General features: G+C 39.1%; 1 protein-coding gene across 1 annotated transcript in view; it reads left to right on the top strand.

Moving 5' to 3' along the window:
* Positions 1-13,411, top strand: part of LOC102020949 (lipid phosphate phosphatase-related protein type 5) — a gene marked incomplete in the record, with an annotated part of 118,316 nt that extends 104,905 nt beyond the window's left edge. The window contains 1 exon segment of the mRNA XM_013516396.1: positions 10,536-13,411. Within this exon segment, the coding sequence (XP_013371850.1) occupies positions 10,536-10,568 (33 nt within the window).
* Positions 13,412-13,831: the final 420 nt, after the last annotated feature.

Below are 13,831 nucleotides of genomic sequence, written 5' to 3'. Positions count from 1 at the left end.
GAGAGGGAAAAAGAAAGAGGGGGAAAAGGGCAAGAGGGAGGGAGGGAGATTAAGGTAGAATTCATAATGTATAAACTAGGGCAGGTGGATAAATTAACAGTCAGACAATGTCCAAAGAAACTTTGTGGTGTGAGTTTTAGGGAAGACACAGGAGGTAAACTACGAGTTTATATTCCTAATAAGGTTAATTGTTAATAATATAGCTAGGAGACCATAATGTTAAGTGAATAAATCGGACATTAAATATTGCCTGGTTTCTTTTATATGAGAAACCCAAAGTGTAAATAAAGAGCAGAATAAAGGATGGATAATAGGAACTAGGAAGACAGCTCTTTTGCAGATGGGAAAGGGACCAAGAGATGGGGGCAGGAGAAGAGGATTTAGAAAAAGATTTTAGATGTGCTATGTACAAATACTGACTCCCCACAAGCAAAGTGATTATCCTGTAGTACAAACATGTGCTAATAAAAAATAAAAATTGAAAAAATAAAGAATATAGCTGGGGGTTGGGTTGAGATGGTGGTAGACAGGAAGATCTTGTGACTTAGGATAAGAAGCTTGGAAGGCACAGCACATGAGAACAAAACATCCACCAAGTACCTTAAATTCATCAACATTAATGGATTAAATTACTGCCGTGATCTCCACAGGGAGGGGGATTTGAAGAGGAGGCATCAGGAGATTAAGAAGACACCATAGACACATACTAAAGACAAGCTGGGACAGTCTGGGACCTGACCTCTCTGATGGAGGGAGAGCAACAATGTCCCAACTCCAGTATCTTTATACAAAGTTAAAAAGAAAAAAAGGAAAAAGGATCCAAACTTTGCACTTGCTGAGAGCTATGAAAGCAAAACATTCTCAGAGCTGTCAGTGCTGCAGTTAACAGGGAAAGCACCATGGCCTTGCTCTGGACCTAGCAACTCGTTTACATGGGTCGCCTCCGGTCGCCACTGCTCCACCGCTCTGCACAGCTCCCCTTTTCTATTTCTTAGCCTCAAGCGATGGGTGGTCAATTGGAGTTGGACCAGTTGTGTTCCGAGGCCTCTGTAGAATTTCCTTGTGGAAGACTTTTCTTTTCCTCTCTTCTCCAGGAGCCTGCGTCAAAGTTTCTTTCTGTGAAGGCTTTTTTGTCTTGATCCTTTTTCACTCTGAGTGGACTTACTCACTTGGGCTAAAAATTTCCAGCCCAAGGATTTCAGATCCCTGTGTTCAGCAACTTAACCCTACACAGCTTGTTAACCGGTAACAGTAGCCAGTTACCACTATAGCTGGAAATTGTCAGAAGGTGTCAGTGATTTTAATTTATTTGTAGCTAGCCTATTGCTATGGCATTGTTTTTCATATCTGGTAGTTGTACTTTTCTGCTAGATGCTCAAGACCAAGTTAAAGTGAGACCTATATTAATTAAAATTAATCTCTTGCTGTCTATCAAGTTCAGTTAATTTTCCTTAGGAATTACCTTGGAACCAGGTACAGTACCTCTCAGTTCTTCTGTCAGTGTCAGCCATCTGGATGAGTCATTACTGCTTGACCAAGTTTCTTTTTGTGAAAGCTTGGGAGACTTCTCTCCTACACTCTGGCACACTATACACCATTGATATCTTTCCTCTGTAGTCCAGCAAGCTCCTTGGTCAGGAAGCTGTGTAACTCACTAGAATTGTAGGATGTTGCTGAAATGGCTCCCTCATTTCCTGGGTCCTTGTTGACCTCAGGGGGCTGAGGCCAAAATGTTGGCTATCCTCTTAGCACATCTATCTTTCTAGTTTTTGGTTTCCAAACCTTAGTTGTTGAACACCCAGAAGAGAAGATTAGTGACATTACGTTGTAATGGGAGCAGTGAGCTTAACTATTATAATTTTAACAAGCACCTTAAAATATAAACTACAGACAGAGAACTGTTATTTCTTACCAGCCATGGATATTCTGGTAGTTGAGTCCCTGCAGAATGTTAACAGACAACAGTTTTCCATTTTGACATAGAATAACCTTTTTCAGTCAGTCATCTCTATCTAATACATAAGAAGCTCTCACCTAACTTGTTGTCCTCTAATGGATGTCATTGAAGTGTGTGACAATTTTTAACTGCTTCATGTCTAAACATCTCTAATGGCACGTACACAGCATATACATCACATAAGTTTTTGCAAAAAATATTATTATTGACTGATGACCCCATGAACATCTTATCACAAGTGTCTGGAGCACAAGAGAGAGACAGATGGCTGAATCTGAAAGAAAAGGCTTATCACCATAAACAACCCCAGTTTTACATTTTGGAAGCCCTGCATCTGAAGGCATGCATACATTGAATACACCATGAAATTAGCAACAATCATCATAGCCATCTGAAAACTTTTGTTTCTTAATTTAGTTTTGTATCAGAGCATCTTTAAATCAGAAAAACTTACTGTCTCATTTTTAGAAAACTTAGTCTTTTGACAGTGACAAATGTAAACATGTCACAATAACATATTTTGAACACCATTTATTGAGGTGTCACCTATAAGGCTATAGAGGTCACTGGAGCCTCCCATCCATGAACAGGAATGGGACCCATACTGTTCCAGGCAGCTGATTTCTTGTTCATCAGTGGAGTCCTGTCCAATAACCTCCACCCACCCTAAGGGATTTTTGTTTAATTATGTTAACAATTTTTTGATGACTTATGAAAACCAAACTATAACAATTAACATATTATTTTGAACAATGAGAATCTCTCAAATTATAATACACAAACAACAATATACACTACATTTATAAAACCAATTTTAACATAATTTTGACCAGCTGACAATTTTGGTGGAAGCATATCAGACAAATGCTTCAAATCCAAAAATGCAAAAAGAAAAATTTGTTGCACTCAAGTAAAACACTTGTTTATGGACTGGAAACACAGACAAACAAAATACACACACAGACAAACAAACAAAATACATACACAAACAAACAAAATATGGGGCTGGGGGTTTAGCTCAGTGAAACAGCACCTGCCTAGCAAGCGTGAGGTCATGAGTTCGATTCCTGGTACTGGAAAAAACAAACAAACAAACAAAATATGTATGACTAATCTGTTTGTAAAATCATAGTGCACTCAAATATGTTTTTGGCCAAATTGAATTAATAACTCTGTCAGAATTTAGAAATTTGTAATTATAAATAGAGTAGTCAGAATTTTTGTGGGTCAGTTAGCAGAGATCTCTTATAAGAAGAGTTTGGAAGAAACAAGAAATAAAGTCCCACACAAGAATACTGGCAACCTTTTTGTTCTTCTTTCATGTAGCTTCCAGCTCAGTCATCTGCACACCCTGCCACATGCTCAGAACTTCTGTTTATTCTATTAACACTCGCTCTGTAAGACTTCATATAGCGTAGGTCAGTAATATCACTTATGTAAACTCCTTTGGTGGTTGGTGCCTTCGATTTCTCTTTGCCAGGGTTCGCCCTGACCCTTCCCCCTGGGTTGCTATGATTATACCTAAAGGGCTCCCTGCCGGCTACAAATACTGTAGCCATTTAATGTAAGAGTGGGTGTGTGCCGAGAAGGAATGAGTGCCCTGTGCTCCGGCTGATGGAGGCTTCAAAACCGTGAGGTGCGGCTGTCCAGTCAGCTGACAGACAGAGACAGAATTGCCACTGGGAGCCCCAAGCCAGGGCGGGCAGCCCTTGCACAAAGCAGGCATTTGGCTTCCTCCCACTTCCCTTCTCCAGGTGAGGCTCCAGGCTTGGAGGCTTAAGTCTTTGGCTCCCGCCCCCTGCTGCTGGCTTGCAAATTGGCCATTTCTTCCCCCACCCACGGGTCTGGGAGCGTAAAGCAGCAGTTTTCCCCTGCTAAAGGACCCTTTGAAGGTCTGCAGAGGTCCAGATAGACCTGCGCTAGTCTGCTTCCTGCACAGCCACGCTCCAAGCTGCTTTCCCCCTCCCTCCCAAGTATGGAAATTTACAGTTCCTTCTTCTGCAAACAAACTCAAGAAATGTAGCAAACTGTGTGCAGTCTTAATAGGCATCTCTCTAAGCTTAAGCTGAGCTTGAAGCATTTCAGTATCCAGAGGATGAACTTTAGACCCCGAGTTGCCCATAGCTTTACCCCCAGTGATTACTCAACGCACTCCGAACCTTAATCCTAACTGTGCGCTCCCCACCTATCCCTCATGCCGCTTGCTGAGTTCCCGCGCCCAGGCCCCATGTCTGGGCTCCAGCTTCCATGACCTGCGTGGGGAACAGGGTCCCGAGAGGAGGCATCAAGAGGGTAGAAAAAGCTATAGACACATACTGAAAGGAAAGCTGGGACTGGGCGGGACCTGACCTCTCTGATGGAGAGAGAGCGACAACGTCTCAGCCCCAGTGTCTTTATTTATACAAAGTCTAAGAAAAGGAAAAAGCACACAATAGATCCAAACTGCAAGGTCTCAGGGTTTGCTGAGAACCCTGAAAGCAAGGCATTCCCAGAGCTGTCTGTGCTGGCGTTGCCGAGGAAGAGCACCAAGGCCAGACACCTGCTGGACTGGCCCTGCTCTGGTCCCCAGTGCTGCGTCACGTGGCTCGGCTCTGGCTCAGCCGCAGCTCGGCCGCTCTGCCCAACTTACGGGACGTTTCATGTCACACTGAGTCAAAGCGAGAATGCAGCCTTTTCAAAGCTTGAAGCAAGGCTTATCATGTGCAGTTGATTCTGTCAGATTTGAACACAAAACTGTTTCTCAGCATCATTCACGACTACTGCTTGTCTCAGGCGGTGCTCTTTCCAGGGAAAAGTAGCACGTTAAGGCAGGCATCGATTTTGTATGCTTGACAATGCTTACTGTACTCACCAGTTTCCTATGGCAAGTTGCTGGGATGCAGGCCAGGAGATTCCAATCCAGTAAGCCCTGGTTCGGGTCTGCAGACCTGGAGTGTGCAGATCAGGCGCCTTGTGTCTGGTACCTCAGGTGATTGGAATATAGAGCTAGCGCCTGCCCGGGACCCACCTGGACCAGCAGAAATTCTGATGCAGTGGTTCTCAGTATTGGCTGTGTGTTGGAATCATCCAGAGAGCCTTTAAAACCCCCAGCGATCAGGCCGTGCCTCAAACCAATTAAATCTAAACCTCTGGGGTTGCGTCAGTATTTCCTTTAAGCTCCTGACCTAAAACCATGGATGAGAGCCAGTGCCCCTAAAGATTTGGCCTGGAGAGCCTTCAGCTTCTTTGGATTCTCAGGATTTGCAAAATACTTCCTAAGATCTGTAGCTAATGCGCCAGTTAAAACCAGCCCTCTTTTGGTTTAATTAACTTATCAAAGAAAGCCACCTAGAGACTTCCTTCTCTAGGGAGAAGGATCCTCTCAAAAGTTCTGTTAAGGCCTTTTCTGAACAGTACAAAAGGGAAATTCCTGAATGGAAACAAAGCTGAACTACTGTAAAGCTTTGCACTGAGGGAGAGAACCACTATAGGGAGGGAAATGGTCCAAAAAGTCTTCATTTTCAGGGAAACCCTTATTCTTTAAATTTTTAGCATTTATGTCTCCATAGCCCTAATTTCTTAAAATAACATGAAATTGTTTTCCATAAATTGTACAATAAATTTGACAGCTCCAAATCTGAATTCCACTGATAATTTCTTCTTCGGTGGACCTAAACATCCTTTCTTTTACAAATCGCGAAGTCTACTAGGAGGAAAACTTAATCATGACAAAGCAAGGTCCTAGAGTTCAGACTCCCTTTCCTCTGCCTTCTCTCTTTTCTTTCTTCTTTGGCCCTGTCACTGTCCTCTACCGACATGGTAAAATAGAAAATTGGTAAATTTTGTTAATAAAATTTCAAAAAGTCTTTTTAAAAGTCTGCTTGCTCTTGCACTGTTTCTTCTTTCTTTTTCACTTTTAGCTTGCTTCTACGGTTTTTCTAAACTGTAAATGAACAGTGGGTATGCTTCAGGAAGGACAAGAACATCGTGCATATAATCTCATTTAACCTCAATACAGGTCAATTAAAGTGAGATTATCTTTATTTCACACATGACCAAGCTGTCTCTTGAGGTTAAATTTTCTGGAAAATTTTCCTTGTAATGGAGCCACATCCAGACATTTGCCATTCGGACTACTGGGCTGCGTATTCCACTCTGCCATTCTGCTTCAGTACCAACAGGGCCAGTGAAACAACTCATTGAATTAACATTATGTGCATGGATCCCATTTTACAGAGGTTACAAATCTAAACTGACTCAACAATCTCATGTTAAAACACAAAACCTTTTTATAATCAGTCACCTGGGAGAATGGGATTGAAACAGAATCTAATCTCTCTAGCATTAGCATAAATGCTAATGTTTACCAAGGTACCCATAGAGAACTTGAAATAAGCTCGTACTTTGTTTAAGTGAAGAAGGCGGTATTTAAATAATATGTAATACACGTTTTGTAGGTACCCCAACATCAACTTATTGAGAACGATCAAGAAGAAAATTCACAAGGAAGCTCCTTTAAAGACTGTCTTGCCAGGCTGTTCAACTGGATAATGGGGATAAGTCACTGTGAACACCTTCAATTAAGGCAATAAACGTATGTGCGCTTGAGCGCACCTGCGTGGGCTGGAAAGCTAAGGCAAATACGGAAAAGCGCGTCCTTCTGTGCAGGCTTCCACTCTACCCGAAAAGAATCTAGATGCTATATAGCTTGATTCTTGTTGTTATTCTTATTACCAATCTTTCAAATTTATTTTTCATCCAGTGTGAATTTACCATTTAACTAAATGACCCTAATAATGCCTCATTAAAGATTATTTGCTGATAGCTGTAATTCTGATAGCTGTAATTCTGATAGCTGTAATTCTGATAGCTGTAATACTTTTCCACAGTACCCATTTTTTAAAAAATTTTCTCCTATTTTTAAAAGGGAAGTGGTGAATGGCAGGTTATATCAGGTGGCAAATTATTGCCAAATTTTTGTGTCACAAATCGATCACATTTTGTTTTAAGTAACATTCTTACTATAGCGTACACCTTCCATAAATAGCTATAGAATAAATAGTAAATTGGAAAGACTCACATAGAGCATCACACATTGAAAATGTACATGCCATCGCCATTAGACTTTTCCAAATTTAAAAGTCCAAAAACACTTTTATGAAACAAAATGCTTGTTTTTCTATAGCATCCCTGCACTCAAGGACTAGACTCAGTAGTTTGCCCACTGGTTTGCTGTGGATTTGAATGAACTTTTCTCTGTGTAATGTGTTTTAACCTTTAGCCACCCGGGCTGTAGCTCTGCCAGCCCCGCCGTAAGCCTCATCATGTGCAGTGGAGGGAATGCCAGGTGCTGATAAATCCCATGACTGCTCCTGTGCATGAGATTTGGGGCTGCCCGTTGCCTGTCTGTGCTGTGGTCTGCAAGTAGAGATTAGTGTTGCTTATTAAGAATTCGTGCAGATTCATTGGTGGTCACACAGGGAAGCTGAAAGCGTTGAATGCAGTTCTGGCTTTGTTATGTTACTGACCAAAATGGTGCAGAAGTAGGAAACATCATAGTATCTTGCATAGGAATTGTTACATCTGTATATGTATTTCAAATTATGCGTTTACCAACCTTGTTAAAGTCCATTGTATAATATACTCATAGTCTTACAGATGATAACATAATTATTTTCTTGTTATATGATTATCTCATTTCTTAACTAGATGCCTTCAAGGAAATCACCTTTATGTTGTAAGAAAAATAGTAAAAGCCCCTATTGAGAGAAGTTACCCATCTCTTTCATTTCACAGTATAGATTCTTTTGCTCGTACACAGTGAAGTTGATAAAAGGAAGGTCTCTACCCTCTCTATGCAGTCGTGTACTTAAGCCTGTTATTAAATTTCTCCTTAATTGTTTCTTCCTTATGCGATGTTTATTTTCATCTATCTCTCTGCTCACCACAAACACCTTCAGGTGATGAGCCCCAAATGGACTCCTTGTAATTCCCATTGGAGGAGCCACCATCTGGCAGGTTGAAATGTAATGTGGTAAGAAATGGAAAGAGCGCTTTAAAAAAAAGCACAGGAGTTCCTTTCAGGAGCCTGGGATCTAAAAGTGTAGTTTAGAGAGAAATCATTCATCTTATACTTTATGCTGGTGACTTGTCACAAAGAAAAGGGGGCTATTGTTTGGAATTTATGGACAATGAAAGGCTAGTGGCTATTGAAACATGATTAAACGACAAGACTGAATTCTGACATTTTCTAGAACACGTACACATATGTATTCAATGCATCATTGCTAAGGTGTCTACAACAGGGTACTACAGACTGGTTAATTTACAATTAACAGAAATATGTTGTATCACATTTCTGAAGGCTGGGAAATCTCAGATCAAGGAGGCCGAGATCTGGTAAGGCCTTTCTCTAGCTCTGTCATCCCCTGATTAAGGGTAAAAGAAGGGAGGAAGGAAGGGAGCAGGAAGAGCTTGCAAGGGAGACAAGGGAACTGAACTAGACCTTTTGTCATGAACCCACTCATTGTGGCCTTAGGCCACTTCTGAGGGTGCAGTGCTCACGGCCTGTGCACCTCAATGGGTTCCACTTTCCCCAGTTAGGTTGAGGGTAAATTGCAGCACATATTTCTGAGGCTGCACCCAAATAGCAGCATATGGTAATCCCTTTGGGGGACAGCCCTTATTTATGCCTGTTGTCTTTGCTTATGATTAGCATCCCGGTTACCCTCCTGTATGCCCAGTTAAACAGCAAATTACGTGGACTCGCCACTGTCTCTGCACCTTCCGTGTTGCTCTCTCCAGTTTGCGCTAACGCACGTGGATTTTCTCCGCTGCTATCAAGCTTGGCATTGCTTGTCAGTGGTTTGTTTCCGCTAATTTATTTCTGTGCTTTATTAGTAGCTTGTGACGTTAGTTCTGCCTCTCTCCTCTTTACGTAAGATAACCTTGAGGAAATTAAGTGCGCCTGTGGCCCCTTCATTATTGGGGTCAACAGCAGGGACACTGACACCTACACCAGTGGGTCCTTGGAGCAGCATCTAGCCTATCATTGTTTTAATCTTTGTTTTTCTCCTCCTTTCATCTCCACCTCTTCCCAAACCACTATTTGACTCATCTTCAGTTTCTATCTTAGCATCCTTCTAGCAGTTATTTTGTCCTGGGTCTACTTAGATGCCTCTCACATCACTCTTGTACTGAAACACTCTTTATCGAATTGTCTGTTCTCAGTTTACTGATTTTACTTCCCTGTAACTCTGCAAAATTGTATTCTCTCCAGACTTCTTATCACTTTTATTCGATCCTAGTGCATTGTATAACTCTGATAAGTCTTCCTCTCCCTAAAGTCCCGACTGAGCTTCTATCAAGAAAATTTAGAGATGAGTTGCTGAATTTCCCAAAGTTTTCATCATAAATTTTTTTAAAATGGGAAATTAAAGTTTTTAAAGAGTTATCAGGAGTTAGTTAAAATCATATTATACTCATTTTTGATTCTTACTAATGTTCTTTTTCTCTAGTATTAAGTCAAGCCTAGACAATAACGGCCTAAGTTGCAGTTAATAATATTCGCCTAGTTGTGGTTTAATGTACCTAAGTAGAGTAAAAATAAATTTTAATTTCATTTTAGTACACACATTTTAAAATACACACATTTTAAGTATCCTTTAACTAGTTAACACACTTCAACTTGAAAGGAGCTGCATGTTGAAGAAACTTTATGACACATTCAACATATGAAATTCTGCTTAGAATATTGTTGTATTATAAAGAGCCCATGCAACAGCTGCTGGGAAGACCATTCCGAGGGGTCGTGTGTAATAGTGCTTCTCTACTGTTGCTGCTCTTTGCTGAGGTTGTTACTCACGTTAGATTTTGACAGAATCCCATATGTCAAGATTGCAATTCTATGGCACAATTAATTATGTAATATCAGCTTCTCACTGTGCTATTTCAGCGGTCATAACATGGACTATTGCACGCCTGAATCTACTTAAATATTAGTCACTCCGTGGGATTTCTTTGTATATGATTTGTTGCTTTAAGAAGAAAGAACAGGAAACCAGGGCTTCATAAAGAATTCTGTGGTTGCATTAAAAAAAAGCAGACATTGCAGCCTCTATGGAGCCTGGATTCATGCACCAAAAATGAAGTATTTAAGTAGAATTTTGTCAACTAACAAATGCCATTTCATTCTAAGCATTTCACCTCCTCATTTTACACCATCTGTCTCATAGGGAGCAATTAATCTGCAGCTCCAAAATGCAGCATTAAAATTCCATTAACACTGGAGCAGAATATTAACATGTCTGGCATTGCCCTTTTTATCTCCCCAAATTCCAGTGTTAATTTTGAATATAGCAGGTGTAACACTTTAATTTATTCTGTTTATTGAAAGTATTGAATAAAATATTTAATTAACTGCTCAAATTATGTAATACTACCCAAAATTTAGTTAAATAATACTATATATTCTGGCAACTTGGACATACATAGGCTATAGCTTTATGTTAGTCTGGTGGTTATGTGTAAAGGCTCTAAATGTTTGACAAATTCAATTTTACCAAGACTCTGACTTTTTAATTCCTTTTCTCTCTTACAGAACCACATCACCGCCTTTGCAGAAGTCACATGATATTGAAGCAGATGGTTTTTCCCTGCATTGGACATCTTCTCTTTTTACCATCCACTCATAACACCCAAAGTTTGTTTGATTTTAAAAGGTGTTTATAAAGTTGTCTAATAATTTTTATAATTTTAAAATTAATGTCAATGTATCTGTTTCCCCCACTAGACTGTGAGCTCCTCGAGGGCAGGACTGTGTCTTTCTTTTCTGTATCCCCAGCACCTACAACAAAACCTAGCACAAAGTAGGTGTTCAATAAAATGAGATAATCAGATGAACAAATTAATTCTTAAATAAAATGTTCACTTGAGTTTTTCAAAAATTGCTGAAACTATATAAAAAGAAACCTTGACATGAGTCATACTTTTATTAGAAAAACTACTATTTTGGGCTAAACTTTTTAATTTTTCATATTATCTGTTCAGTAGCATATCATATTTAATTTGAAGTGGACCATGGAAGTCAGGGGGATTTTTATTTTATTATTCAGCATGACATTGTTCCCATTCTAACAGATTTCAGTACGTGGAATTACTTTGAAAAACTATGTCCTATACTACTAAAATAATGTTTGCACATTATATTATGCTATATGTCACTTAAAATACCATTCATACTATACATTCTAAGACTGGTGCTTCTGCTTTTGAAGGGGAAAATGCCAATTTTTACTGTAATAAGTAATGTATCATAATTAAAAATTATTTATTTGGAGTTTTTCTCCTGACAGGTGTGGTTTAATTGTTGATTTGTAGTTTTGAATGCTGGCAGTACTTACGGTCAATTAAATGAGTAAAGCTAGCCAATTATGGAATAATTTTCCATTGACAACAGTGTCTCAAGCGTGGTGAGTAGGCCCCATTCTTAGACATTTTTTACTGGATCAGATTTTGCATTATTTAAATGGGAAAGACACACGACACACAAGTTCAATTAGATAACTGCTAGATATATAATTAATACACTTGACTTTGCATCTGTGTAGAACTATATGGTCTGACATGCATTTGCTTTACGGTTTCCCGTAATCCTCACAAAGGCCCCATGTACATATTACGAGTCTGACTTTATTTCACAGATGAGAAAAATGAAGCCAAGATGAGGGAACAATACGCCTGATCCTTCACAACTAGTAAAAGGCAGAGTTAAAACCAAATTTAGATTTTATGTCCCCAAACTTACAGTCTTTTCCAAAGTGCGAATTTTGGAGACCAAGGCTTTTGAGAGGTCATTAAGTCCTGGGCAACTACCTACATTTCAACAAATGCAGAAATACCAAAATAAGGTCACAAAAACTGATATATTTTAAATGCTTACTTTTTAAGGATGCACACTTTTTAAATATACAATGACATAGTAACCTATTTATAATCTTTTTTGTAAATAAGGGGGGCTGGGTGGAGACTTCATAAAAGCGAAGCCTAAGTCAAATGTTTTTCCTTCCGCCCTCACCGCCAGACCCCAGGCCCTCTTCAGAAGACCCGAGGGCTGTGATTTACCGTGACCATGTGGAGTTAAGTGTGAAAGTCACCATAAAAAGGAATCTGGTGAGCTCCTCAACATTCTCCTCGCCAACTCTAAAGCTAACCTGAGTAACTTTGGTTTATACAGCAATCAATTGAAGCACATTTTTCTAACCTTAAAAGAAAGGAAACTTTTTATTCACTATGTAATTTCAGTAGAAATCAGTGTGTATATATATATATATATATATATATATATATATATAACCAAAATTTATTCATTACTTCCAAAATGGATGCTACTGGCCCATTTCCTATGCTAGGACTTAAAATATTTACTAGGCCACAATAAAGTAAATCCATATGTCTTACCAATTTCAAATCTCTGTAGCAATTCAATTCTGTTGGAAATTTACAATATGAAAAGCCTTTGACTGCTTTGTCTCTCTTTAAAGACTAAAGTTTTAAGCAATGGCAGCAATGGGGAATTTGGTTATTGGCAGTGGCCCTGATGGGGATGATCATAATGCTTTAAGAGGGTGAATCACCAGTAAGGCTTCTAGAGTTTGATCCGTTCTATTGGTTCTACATCAACTTTCTAAGGCTCCAAGCACAAATATTTTCCTGTTGGAAGCCTTGGTTATAAATTAGTTGTCAGTGTTGTATCTTTGTACCTTGCTAAACCTGGTTTGAATACAGGAGTTGTAAATTCTTCAAAAAGATTTTACCCAGATTTAACCTAGACCAGAATAAGATCACTTCTAATACTTCTAAACATCATGGATCCAAGATTATTCAGTGAATGATTCTGTCATAAAGAAAACCAGGAAAAAAAGAAATATACATGTAAGGCCAAAGCTAGCCAAAAAACAAAAAAATAAATACACAAACTCTTTAACCATGATTCTATTACTGAGAATAATGAAAAATACATTTAATAAATTATATCTTTCTGATAAAGATATAAACATCTTTCTGATGAAGACATATCCTTTTTATTCTACTTACTTAGGGCCCAGGTTAGTATAAATTGGTCAACCTGAAAAATTTCAGTAGTCTCTCTTTGCATGGCAGGAATTCTGCACATGTTTTGTCTGATTCCTAAGATAACTTAAAAGGCTCTTTTATGTTAAAAGAGAGGTGAAGCTTCTGTGACAGACTTCATCCTTTCCCCTCCTAACTGGGCCTCTCTTCTCAGGATATAGCTAGCCGAGTATCTCAGTTACCTTTATCATAGAGTTTCCTTTGTGAAAGAGCAGTAGGGAGGGAAATAATTCTCTGCTGTGGATTGTATTTTTCAGATAAAATTTTAAAAATTAAAATAGAAATGATTTTTTTCCTTTATGTGTTGGTCTGTATTGGGGATGGAGGAATAAAGGATGTTTTTTTTCTTATGCGCGTGTTGTGGTTTATTAGAAAAATTCATGAGAGGTATGCCAACCACATCTGCCCCCACCCCCAGTCCTTCTCCACTCCCAGAAGTGAACATGAACATCCTTAAAAACTACAATTGTTCAAATAAATGGCATCTTATATCTGTATCTTTAAAAACCTACATTTTTAAAAGCCTGTGACTTGAAAGCCTTTCTAATGCTGCATTATTCTGCATGTTCTGTGTGGATGTGGGCTGTTTTGTTTAGCCAGCACCAGTGTTCTGGGGACTCTGTAGCAGCACCCCATAAACACAGTCCTAATTCTATCAAATTCGCCCTTTTCCACCCAAACCAGAACTAGTGGACATTCACACAGTATATGACAATGAAATGTTTTCCTTTTGCTAAAAATAGTATTACTGATCTTTTAAAGTTT

The sequence above is a fragment of the Chinchilla lanigera genome, unplaced genomic scaffold (assembly GCF_000276665.1).
Source record: "Chinchilla lanigera isolate Chin_1 unplaced genomic scaffold, ChiLan1.0 scaffold00034, whole genome shotgun sequence".
Lineage (NCBI taxonomy): Eukaryota > Metazoa > Chordata > Mammalia > Rodentia > Chinchillidae > Chinchilla > Chinchilla lanigera.
Note: the sequence above shows the minus strand (reverse complement) of the source record. Positions and strands in the feature narration are given on the sequence as shown.